This window comes from Periophthalmus magnuspinnatus, chromosome 11 (assembly GCF_009829125.3).
Source record: "Periophthalmus magnuspinnatus isolate fPerMag1 chromosome 11, fPerMag1.2.pri, whole genome shotgun sequence".
NCBI lineage: Eukaryota > Metazoa > Chordata > Actinopteri > Gobiiformes > Gobiidae > Periophthalmus > Periophthalmus magnuspinnatus.
Genome location: NC_047136.2, coordinates 19,684,678 through 19,705,690, shown reverse-complemented (window position 1 = coordinate 19,705,690; position 21,013 = coordinate 19,684,678). Strand labels below are relative to the sequence as shown.

At 39.6% G+C, this 21,013-nt stretch overlaps 1 protein-coding gene across 1 annotated transcript; it reads right to left on the bottom strand.

Moving 5' to 3' along the window:
- Nucleotides 1-912: 912 nt before the first annotated feature.
- Nucleotides 913-21,013, bottom strand: pdk4 (pyruvate dehydrogenase kinase, isozyme 4). Its single transcript, XM_033975645.2, has 11 exons — nt 20,782-21,013; nt 17,596-17,737; nt 12,830-12,901; nt 11,910-12,094; nt 11,439-11,525; nt 9,549-9,626; nt 8,571-8,647; nt 8,403-8,501; nt 6,507-6,620; nt 5,793-5,906; nt 913-3,462 (listed from the first exon to the last, which is right to left on the bottom strand). The coding sequence occupies exons 1-11, from the start codon at nt 20,897-20,899 to the stop codon at nt 3,334-3,336; spliced, it is 1,215 nt and encodes a 404-aa protein (XP_033831536.1). The 5' UTR covers nt 20,900-21,013; the 3' UTR covers nt 913-3,333.

The window sequence follows — 21,013 nt, the reverse complement described above, 5'->3', positions numbered from 1 at the left end:
TATTTATTCAACCACAGTTAGGGTTATAGTCTTTAAAAACATGCATGTCACTGTGAGGTGGGTCGTCTCTCCACAGATCTAACCCAAGTTTAAAGGAGACCTGTGATACAAAATGGACTTTTCAGAGCTTTTAACCATATTATAGTTGTTACCCTCTAAAGTTGTATTTGGAGTGATTCATGCATGTTTGAATAATCTTTATACTCCTGTATTCAAGACATCCACTCGCTCCAGTTTTTGTGCCCCCGACTACCTTAGATTTCACTGCCACTGGTACACGCCCAGTGCTCTGTACTTTTTCCAATTTCATTTTCTTAATGAGTGATATATATAGGGTTGAACAGCGTCATGTGTCATTTTGGTGCAAATGCGTAAAACATTTCCTCTGAATGTCTCTTTGCTCTCCTGTTCACACCTATGTGGATTTTGATCTGCATGTAGAACAAGAGTGCTCTCAATGAATCCATGGAGAAATCTGACTATAATCACATAAAGAGCCTACACAGACTCACAGGTGAGTAGTACTCAGTAACAGTTACTCTGTTAGATTTTTCATAAATTTTACTTTTCAGAGTACTTTCTTGTACCACTCCTTCAGATATGATTTAATTTGTGCCATTTTTGCGTCTACCAGCAGATTTTGTGTAATATTGAATGCATTTACCTTACTACATTACTTCAAATCATAAGTCAGATATTACATCCCGACAGTTACTCTAAGTTACTCTCACTTGAGTAGTACGTTTCCCAGTTACTTTTTTACTGTTACTTGAGTAATTTCTTGGACCACTACTTATTTCTACTTGAGAAATATTTTGAACGTTACTTAACATTATTTAAGTACATTCTTTGGCTGCTTTACCCGCGTCTACGTGGACTTCTACTGTGCAAGAAATGAACCTACAACAGAATGTAACACAATGGGAGACTTTTATAATACGCATTCCCTGGTTCAAACAATCACATTTAGCTTTAAAATTACACTCTCAAACTGTGCACACAAATTTGCTGAAAAAAGTACATAAAATAAACAATCATGTTAACATTTCATATAGCAATAGTCTAAAAGCACCAAAATATAGACCTGTTTATCCCCTTTGACAGGAGCAGGGAGCTGTATATGCTACAGGCTGCGTGGTTTTGCATAGTCAATTTCAAGTCATGCAAAAATAATTAGTAACAAACAAATAAACGTTTGTACTGACTTATGAATAATTGCGTGATACAAAATTGTGATCTTAGAGGTCCTGTACCTGATTTTTTCCCATGTATTTGTAGCTGCAGCTATTGAGGTCAAAATAAGTCCACTGTGTACTATCTGCATCTAATATGCGTCTGATTGTCCGATAATCAGGAAGTACACGGTTAGCATGATAGATGTTAGCTTTACCGTCACAGCCAAACTCTGTACTGGTCTCTAGAAATTGAAAAAAGCACTTCATCACTTTGAATAATTAGGATGCCCAGAATGCACAGGGTGAGTGAGGAGCAGCTTTGGGTCACTGCAAACCGTTTAAAATGAACTAGTGCCATTTTACACAGTAAAATCAGGTACAGTATCTTTGAAGGACTTATCGTAAACTGAGCTGTGTTGTAGAGGCGGCCAAAAAATGATCTTCAACAGAATAACAAAATTCAACAGAATATGGAAATAGTTGCTGTGTAGATATTATAGAAAAAAGACATGCTAATTTACAAAAGGAACAAAACAAAAAAAACAAAAAAAAAAAACTTATTGTGGTTGATTTTACTGTCCATTCACGTTTGCGTAACACCTGAAGAAAGATTTTAGGCACATTTCAGCACATTTACTACAGGTCACAAAAATACAATCCATAAAAAAAAAAATTTCGTCATTGGAAGAAAAATACATATATTGAGAAATGTATTTTGATATTGTTTTCTTTGAATCTCAAAAACATGTTTGAGTATTGATTTGTTTAAAGTCATAGAATGTAACTTTTTTGCCGAAACATATACTAATGTGTTTCATTATGGATGTTTTTATTACATTGAAAAAGAAAGAAAAACATCCATATTTACCATGAGTGGGCTTGCATCTCCACAAACCTGACCCTTATTTAGCCTGGAGCAGGGCCACTTCAAGCTTGTTTCCATGGAAATGTTCCTTTGGTATGACATTAAACTATCTATTGCCATGGAGAAGTATGGTTTTAATTTCTGTTTCCATAAAATTATCCAGTTGACTCTAATACACACATGTTTAAGTAATCCTGTTTGGTGAAATCCTCTCCTTCGACCATTTTGGTTTCTCCCACAGAGCATCACATTACGCACCAAATTCAAGAGTTCTCTGTGAAAGTGAAAGTCCTGCTGTCGACACAGTGCACTGTTCTGTGTTGAAATGCCTGTACCTCATTTTAAACCACGAGTCAAGAACATGTTTAGTTTGAACTTTTAGCCCCGCCCACTTAGTCCTTTCTGCCGCGGTGATGTTGCTCCACGACACAGAAACAACTGTCCGGGATCCTGCAGTCGTTTCCTTAAAGTTCTCTAATCTCTACCTACTATTTACCTTTTAGGTGCTCTTGAAAATGAATGACAGAGACTCATATAGACAGTGTCAGGCAGTTGGTTTCCCATAGTTCTTAGTGAACAATGTGCCTGATTGTCTTAGTTATTACCCAACAAAATGCTAAAGAAAATTAATAGGATATATTTTAGTTTTAGTTGTTTCTTTTGTATGTTTTCTCATTTAACAGTACTTTTCTTGACGAGAATACATTAAAATCAGGTACAGGCTCTTTAATACATGGAATACTGCTGTCAAAATAAAATTACTCAATGTTCTTGATATGATATGATTAGGGTGGGCGATATATTGGTTCCAGTCTCGGCAGTTAAACATTAATTGATGTCGGTATCGTCCGATATTGATATTTGATACCAATATTCGATACTGACATTCCCCTTTTTGTATAGAAGGGTATATGGCAGTATGTTTCACAAGCATGGAACAAATGATTTTATATCCCAGATCAAAACAATAATTTTGTTATTATTTTTACAAAAATGAAAATTTTATTTGTGATCTTTACTTCAAGATATATGTTTGGCCTGTTAAATGGATTTTAAACGATAAATATCAGTATAAGCAAATATCGGTTAACAGTCACAGTAGCAGGTCAAATATCGGATGTCGTATTGGCTCAAAAAATCCTTATCGGCCCATCCCTAGATATGGTCTTGTCCTATGAGACAGGGGTCGTCACCACACATCCATGAGTTTGGTGAATGTGAAAGTAAAAGGAAGAGGAGCTTATAGAGGCAGGTCTCGGTTGGTTGGTCAGTTCATATGGGTGGTTCTTGGTCTCACTTGCCCAACTTCTTGGGCTCTTTGCTGGGCAGGCACCAGTCGTCAGCCTCTGTGCTGGCCTGGTAGTGTCGCAGGACGGACTTGTTGAAGACGGGGAGTCTCTCCACAGAGCTGGAGGACAGAGCCTACAACAGAGGGCACATGAGACACTATTACTGTCAGAGTACGGCTGGTCACAGGCAAATTTGTTTGTTTTGATCATGCTATGCTCACCCAAAAATAATGTAGCAAACAAATAATATGAAAACGTATTAACATGTTTCTCTTGTTTTTGTCTCCCCTCCTTTTGTTGATTTCCCAACATAACACTATCACAATATAAATCCACGCACATACTAATTATTCTGCTAATTTCCTTCTTTTGTGAACATTTTTGGTTTGGTTATTATGTTAGTAAAGTTGCTGTGAGAGGATACAAATTACCAAAAAATGTGCAAGAGATAATGAGAGACAAAATACTTAGATTCCCTGATACACGTAAATCACGTCTGCAGAAAACAGACTCTCCCTTGGTAGAGATCTATCAACTGCACGAAAAAAGGCTGTTGGCCCACTGATTATTAGGAGGGTTCCAATAGTGTCCAGGAGAGGTCGGTAGATTACTCAAACATGCATGGATGACATATAAAAACACTTCAGGCATGTTTTCAATGAGGGAACCACATCATGACAAGCTCCAAAAAGTCATTTTGCATAATACCCCCTATTTAAAGGAGGCATAAGGCAAACACGGCCTTTAAGAGCATAGGTTTCCCCATTAACTTTGAGTCTTATTTATACATGTTTGATCCTGTATTGTCCTGCATTTGAGGCTTGAATGCTCCAATTTGATTTATGTTTTCATGTAAATCTCCTCCTACACACCTGTAATTACACGTGATTGTATTTACTGCAGGTCATACAGAAATGTTCAAATAGGTTGTGTAACCGTTTGTAAAACTAAAAACACAATAGATGATAGCCTTGTTGCTATGGTGAAATAACAATATAAAACTCTGTGATGCAGCATGAGCATTAAACACAATACATTAAATCTTTATAAGTGACGCTATGGCAAGGACATTTCTGCAAGATCTTTACCGTCTTACGAACATGAAAAACAAGTTCAAAAACGAGTTCATTTCAAAAGGTTTCCAATGGTCCAGAGTTATTCCTCACTTCCCTAATCCATTCTGAGCATCCTAAGTATTCACTGTGATGAGTTTACAAGCGATTTTCACAACTCTCAGAGCGGAGTTTTGCTGTAAAAGTGAAACTAAAAATAACTAGCATGCTAACAGCAAACCAGTGGTACTTCCTGGTTCACTAAAGATGAGATGCAGACAGTACACAGCAGTCTTATTTTGAGTGTAATAGCTGCTTTTACAAATGTTCTGTACTGGAGAAAAATATGACTTTATTAGACGTTAAAAATCTGGAACAGCTGCTCTAAATCAACGTATCATTTGATATTAAGTGATGACTGCAGGTTTGTGATAACAACTCCAAACATGGTATGAATGGCTCCTGTATCCCAACATAACCTTACACCTCTAGAATCCCCTGACTTCTAGTACAAACCTTCAGCTCTGTGGATTTATAATGGTTTTATAAACATCTGCTTTGTGATTCTGCAGTGCACTGTCATACATTAACTGGCCCTGTTTGTCATTACAGTACAACATGTGGAAGTCTGGGTCTAGAGGACTAAAGGGGTGAGAAAGTCCACGGCTTTATCAGTGTGAGACATTTCCACAACTCAGCACGGGATGTTACTCAACTGCAGTTTCTTCTTTACTCTGAGAACAGGCTTCACTTCCCCTGTTTTCAGTTCTTAGCTTTAAAATGTCTCCTGCTCTTTCATATACAGACATTCAATGCAATAAAGTCAATGCTTACTGTACAGTCTATACAGAGCTAATATGGAAGAGCGGGGCGCGTTATCCTGTTAATAAATAAATCGTGATTAATTATTCTGTCACGCATTAACACAGGTCACATGTATCAGTCCAAAACACTAGAGCGCCGCTTTCATCTCTCACTCTTTCTCTCGACAAACACATATTTCAATGATCTTGCATATTTTGTCATTCTTCCTCTCTAAATTAACAGCCACCCCACCTTGTGATTTCATTAGATGGAAATTCAAACATAAAATAGCAAAGATGTACAGAAAGTTTAAAGTGTTTCTAATCAGACACACCTGGCTGTAATCAGGGCAGTCCTGTGTGATGTCACCAAGCACTTAGAATTGCAGTGGCCAATGAAGGCAACGCATACTCAGTTCTATAAATGTTTGACTAGAAAGCTGCAAATATACCTAGTTTGCACTAAAATGACCAAAAAAGCACTAGGAACCATAGATAATGCTTTTACAACATAATATACACAGATTAGTAGCAAAAATGACGCCGTGAGTGTTGTCATATAAAATGTTTTCTTGTTGGGTTGTTGCAGTTTGTAGACGTGTTTGTACCTTGAGATAGATGACAGCAGAGGTGCCGTAACCCTCCATGGAGTAGAGCTTGAGGTCTCCCTGGAAGTAACGGGCGTAGAGGCGGGAGATAGGAAGGCCATAGCCAAACCCAGCCTGGAACCACCAGAGGGCAGAGAGGAGGAGGTCAAATTCAGTGCCTAGTGTGACTTGAAAACACCATTCTCTGTGTAATGTGCTCATTCATCCTCGTGTACATTATGTTATGAATAAGTTGCAAGAAAATGTAAGTAAAGTCATGGGAATAATAAGACCTACTGTGCTTGTGTCTGCTATACATTTACAATTTCTGACACCCGTGGATAAATCGCAATATTCATCTAAAACAACTTAATAAAAGAAACAACTTCCACTCTAGAAAAACTGAGGTGTGAAATCGGAGCTGAGCAAAATGACTGTGATGCTGCTCAATCCTATGTGCATCACTGATTAAGAAAATAAAATTGGAAAACCAAGTTAATACAGAGCGGTGAGTGTGCAGTGATTGTCAAAATGGCATCTTCAAAATAAGCAATTAAAGATTGTTCAAACAGGCATGAATCACTCCAAATACAACTTTGGTGAGTAAATGTTGAGGGGAAACAACTATAACATGGTTATAAGCTCTGAAAAATCGACTTTGCAGAATAGGCCTGTTATGTCTGAGCACAGGCACAGGAACAAACAGGTTGAGGGTTGTACTCCGGTCGTGCTTACCAGAGGTGCATTGCGGGAGTTGTCCATGTGCACAGGGCTGGGGGCTGTGGTGTACATGTAGGAGAAGAGACGCTCGATCTTCCTCAAAGGGACCCCACCTCCCCGGTCCGACATCTGCAACAGAACAACCCGGTAATGTCAGACACTACTACACTGTGCTCAGGAACCCTTAGTGTGGGATGTCAGATTTATCACTTGAAATGACTAAAGAAGCAATAACTTATCTAAATATAGACATTCCAATAACACCACAGACACATGTATTCAGGGGGCCTTAGGGATATCAATTCATACTTCACCAAAAAATACAAAAAAAGAGTTCTTATCACTTTATATTATAACCAAAACAATAATGCTCAAAATGTATTGACACGGACAGTTGCATTATGACTGGTGTACACATGTAGTAGAAATGATACTGCAGCTAGATTACCTAATTATTTTGATATATGGAAACCCTTATAACAATTTTTACTCAATCCTCAAAGAATTTTAAATTATTAATCAAATTTAAAATCACTCAAGTCACTCAATCACTCAATCAAGTAATCCTTTGTGTAATTCCTTAGTAACTATGATGGCAAAACATTGTAAGTTTTATTCTTGTGCATTTTCTTTTGTATTTTTTTTGTAATGTAATTTAAAGTGTTGGAAGTGTATATGTCCACCTGTGAGAGCTGGGATTGAACCTTCAACCTGTGGGGCGGTGGATCTGACTGCTGTACCTACTACGCTTATGTCGGGAGCAGGATTCAAACCGCCGCTCTTCGGAACAACTGATATTAAGCTGATACTTTTTTCAATTGTTTTATATACCTGCTATATATTCTTTTTCATCTTAAACAACAGAACGTTTGATGGGTTAATAATTTATTAAGCACTCTTTAGAGACAGGCCTAGATATATTAAGTAACCTCTCCCCCTGCACGTCTCCAGTCCGTCTGTCATCATCTCTGTGCTCTACCTCCTCCTGTAGCAGCAGCAGCACTGATAGTTCTGTCCCTCCACTGCTCTCCAGCACCTCTGCTCTCTTCTCCTCCATTTAACAACTTAATATAATTTAGAAACAGTAAACATGTCTAAACTAATAATTTAGTAAAAAAGCAAGTCAAATAATGTCTGAAAAAAGCATTGTATCACCATGGGCTGTAAATAAATAGTTTCACATTTATTTAATGAAACTGTGTTGTCTAATTAAAAAAAAAAATGTTAATGAAAAAAGGCAGGGCAGACATTTTAAACATACTTTAACTTAAAGATCAAGTGAATGCTTCCTATCCTACTCCAGGGCTGTTTAACACTTCATTATGTCAATTTAAAACAACAATAATTACAATCTTCCAACAAAAATTTGAATAATTGCCAGCCCTAAATCTACAATAGACAATAAACATTTGCATAATACATCACTTACCAAATACATTTCTGCGAATTAAACGTGCACTCTGTAACGTTTGGATGTAAGGTTTGTCACCTACTTGTGTCCATGGATACACTATTACTTATATTCCACAGTAAGGCTTTAAATGTGTCTATCTCCATGGAGACAAGTAGGTGACAGTCTGCCACTGAAAACTGCTACTTGGTTAAATTGGCACATTGGGAATCACACTTTCTGACTTCTGATTGAATAATGAGAACGTTTACACTTCCAGTTGAGTCTGTCATATATAATCCCGATAAAGAGTCAGTAAAATGGATAAAGTGGCTGTATAAAGCGGAGTTGTTTGTCAGTGGTGCCCGCTCAGACTGGCAGCTGATAGTGCGGTCTAAAGGTTAGTGCAAACATCAATGTACTCAGCGCCCTGTTTTTACTTTTGCTGTATTTTAGCAGTCTCTCCTGGCCCCGATCTGAACCCTCCTTAAGGTCAGCTGTAAACCCGCACTCAGGCTCACCTTGATGGTCAGGTCCTCACTGCCCAGGGACACACGCACTTTGATGGGGGGTAACACTGGGCTGCTCTCATGGGTCTCCACTGTGGCTCTCATGGCATTCTAAAGAGGGTAATTGGTTTAGCTTTATCTGTGCAATACTTTACTTGTGATACTACAAAGAGCATGTACCTTGAAGAGCTCGAACAGCATATGGTAAAGATGAGAGGGCACGTACACGATGTCCAGGGGCTTTCCCGGCTGCTTGGCTGCGGACAGAAAACAACGTGAGGCTTGTCCCATTACATGACACGACAAAGATGGGTAGTACTTGGTTACATTTACTTGAATAACTTTTTGAGTACTTTATTAGAGCCATACTTTTAGTCCTACATGAGATGATGAATGATTTGAACATTTGTGTTTCTTGCACCGCTCCTTCAGGTATGTTTTAGTTTGTTGTGTCTATCTTTTGAAAATACCAGATTTGTGCATTTGTGTACTTCAAATTATGAATCAGATGTTACATCCAGATGAGCTTTTAACCATATTTTAATGACTTTGTATCATCATAACTTTACTAAAAGTTGTATTTTGATTTGCATATGTATAAGTAATCATGTATCCCTTATATTAAAGACTAGAGTGTGCGGAAAATTTCAATTGCAATAATTAGAAATATTTTTTTCATTTCTCTAAAAAATGAAATTCTGAGGAACAGTAATTCGGTTTAAACACAAACAGTAGAAAAATGGATTTAAAAATAAAAAATAAAATAAAACATGAGGTGCCAGCATCTCCTATGGACAGCTGCACATGACACTAGTGACGAGCCACAGATTTTTTTTCATTTGTACAATTCTCAAGAATCCTAGATGTATCACCAGAAAAAAATGAGTAAGCACAGAGCAATCGTCTTGTATTGTGGGGGTGAAAATGGGGGTTGACTGGAGCAATGATATCTTGAATACAGGAGTATAAAGATTACCCGGACATGCATGAATCACTCTCAAAAACAAACTGTAACATGGTTAAAGGGTCTAAAAAGTAAATTTTGCAGAATAGGTCCATTATAAGAGTTGTGAAAACCATGGTCACAGAGCCAGGTGAGTCTCTCCTCCTCCTGTCACACAGCAGTAGCAGAGTAAAAAGGCTCTGTGTGCGACTCACCGTTCACCTGTGTGATCTCCATGTCCGGAGAGGTCAGGTAGAACTGCTCACATAGCAGCTTGGACGTTTCGTAGGCATCTGCACACAGAACAATGCACAATCAAACCTTCAACATCTCTGGATTCACACTGAACAGACATCAAAATGAAGGTCTAAAAAAATAAATCATGTGTAAATGTAGTATTTTACCCCCACAGAGTCTAGCTCCTCTAAAACAGACAAAACCAGATCCTTTTATTGATCGCAAACCCACAATAAGTAGCCCTGTCTGTCACTGTATGTCCCTGTGATGCACTTTACTGCTTTTACTGACTGTGTTGTGAACATATGAACATTTGGGTCCACTCGATTCAGACTGGTGAGGTACATTTTAGGGTGAGCGAGTCAGGATCCATGAGTGACAGAGACATGACCCTAATATGAGCTGCCGTTTACTTGTAAACACTATAGCTATATGTTATATAAATGCTTTGCTTCACATTGTGTTTAGAGAATATGCATCTTTTGAACAATCTTTCACAACTTTAAACTAAATTCAGTAATATCTGATGGTTCTGTGCACATGCACCAGGCAGAACTTTGCAGTACAACACAAGGTAACTATTATTTTATAGGCCTATAAAGAGTTTGAGTTGTGTCATGTTCCAGTCACTCATGGTCCCAAGTCTGGAACAATATGGAAACTACGGTAGCTTTGAGTGGACAAAAAAACATGAACTAAAATAGAAACAACTCTGTCCACAAGGGGAGTGCACACTGGACCCAAATGTTCACTCAGAAGAAGCAGATGACTTCATTTACCACTTAAAAGCAATATAAAGATCTGACGCCAAGAAAATTGTAATACTGGCATCATCCAACTCTACTATAGGAACGAGTTTGATGTGTATTACCAGACAAAGTTTTTCTTTGTTAAACATGTTACCTTTTATTGTTTTGAAAATGCTACATTAGCCGAAAACAACATATTAACATATTTTATGAGTTTCACTTTCATTTTTGAGTCTCTTCATGCAACTCCCCCTTCACAGCACAACACAACTGATGTGAAACTAAATAAATTAATACCACAGGTACTATCCCACCAAACCAAGTCAGAATTACTTGCAACCTCCTTGGTCTGCCATTCTTCATGAAGATTAAGTTGCTTTGCCTGGAATGTTCCATGTATGGCATTGAACTTCTCTATAGGGACAAACAGGTGACACCACCAGGCTAAGGTAGAGAGATGACCACACTGAAAGTAGTAATACATGTTTTTCAAGGATTTTTGAGCAATAAAAACACTAATCAAATAGGTGTGAGGTAGATATGTTTAATGTAATATAGTGTAACATTCCAGACAAAGTAAAAACAGACCCTCCATCAGAAAAGTTACATAGTGCACCAAAAAAAGGAATGATTATAGAGGCAAACTATAAAAAACTAGGGCATAGGTTTCATTTGGAGCAGTAGTATACAACAGAATTTTCTGCAAAATTAACTAATTATTTCAAAGTATTTTGTTTAGGTGGTGCTCTAGCACTGATCATTGTGTTTGATCAATGTAATATCAGCCAGTGTAGAAGTAACGCAACCCGGTCAGACTAAGCATGTGTATGTAAGATTTTTTAAAGTCTTTGCTCCCTTGTTGACCAACTCTGAAAAATACCCCATATCCAAAATAGATTTTTTTTGCATCTTCTTATGCATAGAATTTTACCCCAAAGTTTTGTACAAATCAGATAATGTTGATGTTTCACGTATTGGGTAGGAGGCTCTTTAGTGTACACTGGTCATATGATTATTAGTCCATTGTATTCAGGTCAGGATCATGCAATAGTGTGAAAACATTTGGCCCGGCACGCTCAGCTGAGAGTCCACAGTACACACACATGGAGCATGACTTACCATGGATGACCTCTATGACGTCACACGATGGGTCCACACTGCCGATGTGTTTGGGATGGGCCTGGTTACTGCCATCGAAGATCAGAGCTGGAACAAAACCACTCATTTACTATAGACCCAGTTAAATAGTAATAGCAGTAGTAGTCATCAGTCCATTACTTTACCTATGTTAATATTTGTCATAATCTTACGTAATAAGTAGTAAACAAAGCTGTAATAGTAGTAGTAGTCAGTCATTAACTTTATACCCATGTAAATATTTATTATTATGATTATGATGATGATGATTATTATTATTATTACTACAGTTGACTTTTCAGGGCTTTTTTGACGATGGTGAGTGTGGATGAGTCTCTGATGTGTTTGGGCAGGGGGCAGCAGTAATAGCAGCAGTAGTAGTAGCAGTAGCAGTAATAGTATTAGCAATTGCAGCAGTAGTAGCAGTTGTAATAGTATTATCGTATATCTCACTGTGCTGGTTCATGAGCATGCGTGTGGAGATGCGGCTCATGTAGAAGCGGTCCAAAAAGTACTGGACGTTCTGGTTGGTGACGGGGTCCACCCCAAAGGCGTCCTTGTACTCCAGCACGCCCTGCGCCATGGTGGGCATCACGTTGTTGTGTCGGCTTCGGATGGTTATGAGCAGGTTTGTGAAGCTGGGCACAAAGCACATGTTTAGCTTCTTCAGTTCTGGTGCAGCTCTGGTAAGGGACTGGCTTAAAGGCTTGTGGGTTGTGTAATGTTTTTCTATAGAACATACCATTTTAAAAACAATAATGTGTTCATTAATTACCCCATTGAAGAGTAATACCCTCCTCTTTTGATTATCTTTCTGATGGGAGGCATTAACCGCACTCAAACTAATACACCCTAGTTCCTTACAGTAGGGAGGATCTGCACAGTTTTCTCCAGATTCCAAACATATCTTAATACACTGATCACAATATCGATATGATGACAATGTAAGAATTAAGTCAAGTCTCAGAAGAACAACAAACAAATACTTTCCTTATTATTTCTATGGTTACTATCAATAAACACAACATTTTATTCAATTTGCTGTTCAAATATAGCAGAGTTAGGCCTTCACGGAAATGTTTTTGTACGTAACTGCAAAAGTATTGAACAATTACCACGCTGGCGCAACGACGTGTATTACGACGGCGGTGTTGCATTTTGACATGAATGAAAAAAAAAAAATCCGCTGCTTGCTAGTGTAATCCGCAGCTATCCATAGAAGGACCTCAAGCCAGTCCTTTACCAGAGCTGCGTCAGAACTGAAGAAGCCTTGTGGATATTCATTCTAAAAACGCAGTCCAGGTGATAGAATTCAACTTTCTTTCGTCACTATTCAGCAGGTTAAAAGAGCTCCTAAGAGTGCCGCGTCTCACTTTTTCAGGACGTCTTTGTCGTAGGGGTCCTCCTCTAAGAACTCCACCAGGTCCATCAGGCTCTGGGAGTACCTGAGGAGAAGAGCACACACTTAGCGCTAACAGTGGGATGAAACACTATTCAAAACTGTTCGTATTGTCTAAGCCCAGGGGTGGAGTTTTATGATAAATCTTTCTACATTCCACCCTTGTTTTAGCACCAAAGTACATTTTAATACATCTGTTATTGCTTGCAAATGTGTGCGTGTCAAAAGTGTTATTATAGTTTGTTGTTGTTATGCCATATTGGAATAATCTACATCTACGTGAGCGATAAACCTTTGCCTTTCTTATCAATGTAGTTTTATGGTTTACATTTCAGGCACAAACATGAAGTTCAGTAATGCAGTTTCGCTCAGGCAGTAAAAACACTATAGATAAATCCATGACATGAGCTGAGAGGTAAAGAGATGTGCAGCGCTGCTTTCACACTTCCTCTGACAGTGCAGAAAGTAGAGGAAAGGTCACAGACGGACGGAGGGAGGGGCAGAGAGAGAGAGAGAGGCACGAGGTGAATGGGAAGGAGAGAGAGACAGAGTAGCAGGGGGGGAAGGGTGAGAGACAGGAAGATGGAAGAAGGAAGAGACAGAGAAGAGGGAGAGGAAGGGAGGGAGGAAGGAAGAGAGATATAGGGAGATAAAAAGAGAGAGGGAGGGAGAGACAGGGAGAGAGGAAGAGAAAGAGATGGTGAGAGAGTAGAGGAGAGAGAGGAGCAGGGATAGAGAGGGAGGGTGGAGAAAGACAGAGGGGGGGAGGGAAAGAGGGAGAGAGATGGAGAGAAAAAGAGGAAAGAGTAAAGAGACAGAAAGAGGGAGGGAGAGAGAGACAGGGAGAGAGGAAGAGAAAGACATGGTGAGAGGGTAGAAGAGAGAGAGGAACAGGGATAGAGAGGGAGGGTGGAGAAAGACAGAGGGGGAGAGAGAGAGAGAGTGGGAAAGAGGGCGGGACATGGAGAGAAAAAGAAGAAAGAATAAAGAGACAGAAAGAGGGAGGGAGAGAGACAGAAAGAGAGGGGGAGGGAGAGAGGGGTGAGAGACATGGGGGGTAGAAGAGAGAGCGACAGAGAGGAAAGGTAGAGAGAGAGAGGGAGGAAGACAGAGAGAGGGAGGTAGAGAGAGAGAGGGAGGGGGAGAGAGAGAGGAAGGGAGGAGTGAGAGAGGGAGGGGGATGGAGAGAAAAAGAGGAAAGAGTAAAGAGATAGAAGGAGGGAGGGAGAGTGACAGAAAGAGAGGAGGAGGAAGAGAGGGGTGGAGGAAGGAAGAGAGGAAGTGAGAGACATGGGGAGAGAGTAGAAGAAAGAGGGACAGAGTGAGGGTAGAGAGAGAGAAAGCGGGGGAAGGAGGCAGAGAGAGAGAGGGAGGTTGGGAGAGAGAAACAGGGAGAGATAGGGAGGGGAAACAGAGAGAAAGGGAGAGAAGGGCAGCTGACTTCACCTTCCTGTGTCCTTCCGGTCACCTCTGCTCTGTGCCATGGACTCAGTCATTTAAAGTAGAGACAACATTTTCAATTTTAAGACATTTTTTGCACGTATTTTCTACACAAATGCAAAGTTGTAGACTGTCTTCCTGTCAGTCTTTCTTTTGTCTGTTTTTAAAGTGCCTTAGGTTTGTACATTAGCATGCCCACAATATTTACAATTATTACAACACAATGAATACATACACGATAGAGGTAACCATATACTACCCCTGACAATAAAATGGCTAACCTTGTTTTTTATCCATCAAGAACATTTTAGATTAGCCGTAATCTTTTTCCCAACATATCTTTCTGTCTGGTATCCACACTATTACATCCCCATTAAGAATCTAAACCACATGAGAAAAAACAAAGGTACGCATTACATAACATTCTGTACAGAGCTGATGGTTTTCAGGTGGGGCACATGAGCGAGTAACAAGGAGCCAGCCAATCAGAGGCCTCTGTTAGGTCACGTGCTTCTGTGATGTGTGGTCATGTAGACCTTCACATATCACCAGCAGCCACTAAAATGACTCCGTATTTAGTGCAGTGATAACCATACTCTTATATATGTGTACCATGTATAGGTGGAGGGCAGATACAGTCCTACAGTACAATGGAGTCTCAAAGGTGAGTTATTCTGGTAATCACACTTAACATACACCATCAGCATATATACCTCCACATATGTAAGATATAGATATATGTGCGTGCGTTTACAGAGAGAGCCAAACCGCTAACAACAGCCTCTAGAACAATCCCACATGAAACAGGACACTATGTACTGCACTGTACTGTCTCTCTCACATACACAGGGACACATGTACAGCAGGTGGAGAAGGTTATACTTGAAACTATATTAACATGATAAGGACACCAATCTGATTCACTGATAAAAGTATATCACTCACACTGATTAATAGTCCACACATTTTTGCTGAGACTTCACTCCTCCACCTATCCTTTAAATTATTCAGGCTTTTAAATGACTTTGCGATGGTACTTATCTATCTCAGAGACAGGTCAGATATATGGAGAGTCCGTTCACTTTAAGAATGAATGTTTGTTAAAGGTCCTATATTAAGCAGCTGTGAGATTTTAGTCATGTTAGAATACTGTTATGTCATCAAAAACAGACCTGGAGTTGTGTTTTGTTTCATTCACACGTTTGAGTAATCCTGGATTATTAGGCATCTCCAAAGCTCAAAATGCTTCATTCCACCTTGTGATGTCATTTAGTGGCATTTTTAAAGTTAACAGTTATATGGGCCCTAATGAAATAATGAAATAAATGCTCGATAGATGCATTTAATGTCATCCTGTGGAGCATTCCAGGCAATACAGTGACATCGCCATGGCAACAAGCAGGTGGCAAATCCTCCCTCAGAGATGTTACATTTCACACTTTCAAAACAACAACATCTGAATGATCAATACTTTTATATATTTCCATATGAACACAATGTTCATGTGACATGTGTTTAGGTTTTGGGGCCCCTGTATTGATGTGGGGCCCTGCACACAGTCTGCTTCTAGCTGTGTACAGTCCGTGTTCTGGCCTGTGTTTTGGCCTGGTCACACATGAAGGTGTGCCAACTGACCTTATCTCATTCACACATACAGAGCAGGCTGGCCTTTAGCTCCTACACTCAGCCTTTGTTATGGCAATATCACGACTATATACGAAGAGGGCTATAGACCTTCTGTAGACCTTGTTTAGACATGGTTTAGACCTGGTTTAGACCTGGCTTAGACATGGTTTAGACATGCTTTAGACCTGGTTTAGACCTGGCTTAGACATGGTTTAGACCTGCTTTAGATCTAGCTTAGACATGGTTTAGACCTCCTGGTTAAGACGTAGTATAGTCCTGTTATAGTACTGCTTTTCACTTGGTTTAGATGTGCTTTAGACAGGGTTTAGACCTGTTATAGTCCTGGTTTAGACCTGTCATAGATATGAAGAGAATGAAAAATACACTGTAAAGCATTATTAGCATTATTAGCATTAGAATGCAGTAGTAGCCATGGTTTGCAGTAGTAACACTAAGCAATGGCAGCAGTATAAAATACAGCAGTAGTTTGTAGTAGTAAAAAAACTACCAAAACTAGTAGTATATAGATGTAATAGTATGCAGTAGTACCTGTAGTGTGTATTAGTAGAAGGATGGAGAAGGAGCTGGAGATAAAGGGTGCTGATAGAAGTGGTTTAGAATAGTATGTAATAGCAGGGTTAGTATGCACTTGTAGTAGTGTGCAGTAATAGTATTATGTGTAGTAGTAATAAGCAGTAGTATAGCAATACTAGCTGAGCAGGAGCTTGAGAGATGGAGTAGACGTATGTAGTAGTGATACTAGTACTAGTAGTTATAATAATATGCAGTAGTAGTAGCATTTCCAGCAGCAGCTGAGAAGGAGCTGGAATCTGAACAATAATGGTGTGTAGTTGCAACATAGTAATATGCGATACTAGTAGTATTTGCAATATCAGCTGAGCAAAGTGCTAAGAGTGTAAAGTCTGTAGTAGTTAGTAGTAGAAGTACTACTAGTACTAGTATTAGTAGTACCAGCTGAGCACCAGCTTGAGAAACGGTATAATAGTTTGTAGTAGTAGTGATATGCAGCAGTAGTAGTAGTAGTAGTAGTATGCAGTACCAGCATGCTGAGCGACAGCTTGAGGGACAGCTCAGTGGTTTGCAGTAGTAGTATAATTATATGCAGTAGTAGTATTTGCAGTACCAGCTGAGCACCAATTTAGATTCAAGATTTTACTGTCATTGTCATAGAAAACAATGACATTACATCCATTAGTACAATGCTAAAGGTGCAAGAGCCTGTCCAGTAAACCCATAGATAACCCCAGTGTAAACATTAGCACAATAATGACAGTGCAGTATATGTGTAATAAACAGTAACAGTGTATCAGAGGGACATACAGATATGTGGAGTATTTCATGTCATTATGCAACAATGCAAAGTCCAGTTCAGTGTTATAATATTGGTGGATGTGGTTATTGTCCCTGGGAGGGAGGCAGTGAGGGGAGGGGGGCACTGTTCATGCACTAGCAGAAGTATTTACAGTACTGGGTGAGCAGCAGCTTGTCCAACAACGTGGTAAGTCTGTAGTGCTTTCAGTACTAGTATAATAATATGCTGTACTAGTAGTATTTGCAGTATCAGCTGATTTCTAGCTGAGCAGCATCTGTAGTGGTTTGTAGTAGTTGTATAGTAATATGTAATAGTAGTACTAGCAGTAGTATTTGCAGTACCAGCTGAGCAGCAACTTGAGCGATGGTGTGCTGAGCAGTTTGTCAGGGAGGTAGTCGATCTCCTTCATAATGTTGGCGAATCGCACGGGCAGCTCCTGGCGCAGGAACACGAAGGACGTCTTCTCACAGGCATTGGCCGAGCCTGGTCACATGACACAGAACACAGGTCACATGGCACAGAACAACAAACTAAGGTTGTTTTCACACTGCCACTACTTAAGTTGATGCAGAACTGCATCACATTCGTGTAACGAAGAAATTTGGATCAACTTAATATCACTGACACGTTGCCTCCTGCCTCAGTCTGTGCAGCTCAGCCGGGTCTATGTGCACAGGTGAGCCTGGGTCTGTCTGTGCAGAGGAGCCTGGGTCTGTCACTGTGTATCACTCCAAAAGCTTCTCCCCTGCTGTCATCAGCTTGTATAGTCCGCACGGAGTACTCAGCCTCAGGTAAAAGAAAAGACCACTGCATACAGTACCAGAGAAGTGAGCGCATGCTCATGCATACTTAATAATATGTTTTATTAGTAATGTTTTATTGAAGTAACAGTAATCTTACACAAGTGAACTGAATAAACTACAGAGACATGATATTTAATGTTCAAACTGATAAACTTTATTGTTTTTATGCAAATATTCACTCACTTACTCATTTTCAATTTGATGCCTGCAACACGTTCCAATAAAGCTGGGACAGGGGCAACAAAAGAATGACAAAGTTAGGGAATGTTTAAAATACACCTGTTTGGAACAGGTTGAACAGGTTAATTGGAAACAGGTGAGTGTCATGACTGGGTCTAAAAGGAGCATCCCCGAAGGGTTCAGTCATTCACAAGCAACGATTTGTGTGAGCAAATACCGGTAGTCCAACAGTCTAAGAACGTTTCTCAATATACAATTGCAAGGAATTTAGGGGTTTCATCATCTACGGTCCATAATATCATCAGAAGTTTCAGAGAATCTGGAGAAATCTATGCACATAAGCGGCAACGCCGAAACCGACATTGAATGCGCGTGACCTTCGACCCCTCACGCGATACTGTATTAAAAACAGACATGAATGTGTAAAGAATATTACCACATGGGCTCAGAAACACTTTAGGAAACCACTGTCAGTTAACACAGTTTGTCTCTACATCTCCAAGTGCAAGTTAAAACTGTACCATGCAAATCTAAAGCCAGATATCAACAACACCCAGAAACGCCGCCGGCTTTTCTGGGCCCGAGCTCACCTGAGATGGACTGACGCAAAGTGGAAAAGTGTACTGTGGTCTGACGAGCCCACATATCAAATTGTTTTTGGAAATCATGGACGTCGTGTCCTGTGAGCCAAAGAGGAAAAGGACCATCCGGATTGATAAATTCAAAAGCATCTGTGATGGTCTGGGGGTGTGTTAGTTTTGGAGAAACATATGCTGCCATCCAAGTAACGTCTTTTTCATGGACGTCCCTGCTTATTTCAGCAAGACAATGCCAAGCCACATTCCGCACGTGTTAGAACAGCATGGCTTTGTAGTAAAAGAGTACTAGACTGGCCTGCCTGCAGTCCAGACCTGTCTCCCATTGAAAATGTGAGGCGCATTATGAAGTGCAAAATATGACAATGGAGACCTTGGACTGCTGAGCAACTGAAGTTGTACATTCAGCAAGAATGGGAAAGGATTCCTCCTGCAAAGCTTCAACAATTAGTGTCCTCAGTTGCCAAATGCTTATTGATTGTTGTTAAAAGGAAACGTGATGTAACACAGTGGTAAACATGCCCCTGTCACAGCTTTATTGGAACATGTTGCAGACATCAAAATGAAAATGAGTGAATATTTGCATAAAAACAAAAATGTTTATCAGTTTGAACATTAAATATCATATCTTTGGAGTTTATTCAGTTCAATATAGGTTGAAAAGGATTTGCAAATCATTGTATTCTGTATTTTTTTTTGTTTTACACAGCGTCCCAATTTCATTGGAATTGGGGTTATAATGTGAAATGATTTGAACATTGTGTTTCTAGCAGCTCCTTAAGATATGATTTAGTTTGCCTCATTTTTGAAAATGCAGTATTTTAGTAGTTTAGTTTAGTAGTTACCCTAACCCTAACTCTATAAATTACTCTTACTTGAGAAGTAGTTTTTCCAAATACTTTTTTGCTCTTACTTGAGTAATTTCTTGGACAATTACTTCATACTTCTACTTGAGTAATATTATTTTGAAGTGACGTTACTCTTACTTGAGTACAATCTTTGGCTACTCTGCCCACCTCTGTGTCTTGCCAAAGAACACCACAACAATATGCACTGATATGAGCTGGGATAGAACCTCTGAACTTTTAGTTGGTGGGCCAGTGTTCTGATCACTGAGCCACAACCAGCTGAAAACACAGCACTGGTCACATGTAACAAAGAACTTTCTCGTGACCTTTGACCCTGTGCTCTGTGGCTAGGCTGGCGTCTGCAGTGAGGGAGGAGCTACAGCTTATTACAATGTTACTGCAAATGATATATCAAAGAGTACAAGTAACAGATAGTACAATAGTTGTAGGAGTGGAGGTAGTGGCTTGGTAAAAGTAGTAGTGGTACTAGTAGTAGTAGTAGTAGTAGTAGTAGTAGTAGTAGTAGTAGTAGTAATTATGTCACGATACTAAAATTTCAAGCTTGATTTTGACACTAAAGAATAGACTCCATACTCAATACTGATTCTGATATCACAATGATAATTAAAAATAGTCTTTCAGTCGAATGTGATTTTCAACATTCAATTATAGTACTTTGTTTTATATTCCCATGTGGCCTTGTATGTGTGTAATCCCTCAGTTGTCCAGGTAGGTTCTATAGTGGTTCATGGGCATATATTAGTCTATGTAGTAAAAGTAGGAATGCTGTAGTATAGTAGGCTAACTTACACTACACTAATTTTTACTTGATCTCTTACAAAATGCTACATTTATCTATCTAAGAAAATCGGATTACTCTACCCTCTCAATAGGATAAACAGTATATGCTATTAAGAAGTAGGGCTACAGTAATATGAGCTTTATACACCCATACAATGTCAGTACAACCCTAGAAAAGTACCTATTGGTCTTACATAAATGAAAAGAACGTGATCTGTGCGTGCGCCATGTGACCGCACAACAGCATCTTACCCCGGGACAAAAGCCAAGCGGACCCGGGCGGTCTGAGCGGGACTCACCGAAATCAATAAACTGCTTCATGGACAGAGGAGACGGCGAGAACTTGGCGAAACGCTCCACGAGTTTGGGTATCCCCGCCGCCGAGCCATTCTTCAGCAGAAACTGAGCGAACTTCATTTTTACGCACAGCCAGACGTAGCTTTATCCACTTTGTCGGCGCTTTTTACGCACTCCTAACCCTCACCAGGCCATGTCCCGTGCGCCTAAAGTCCCCATGTCCCGTGTAGACTC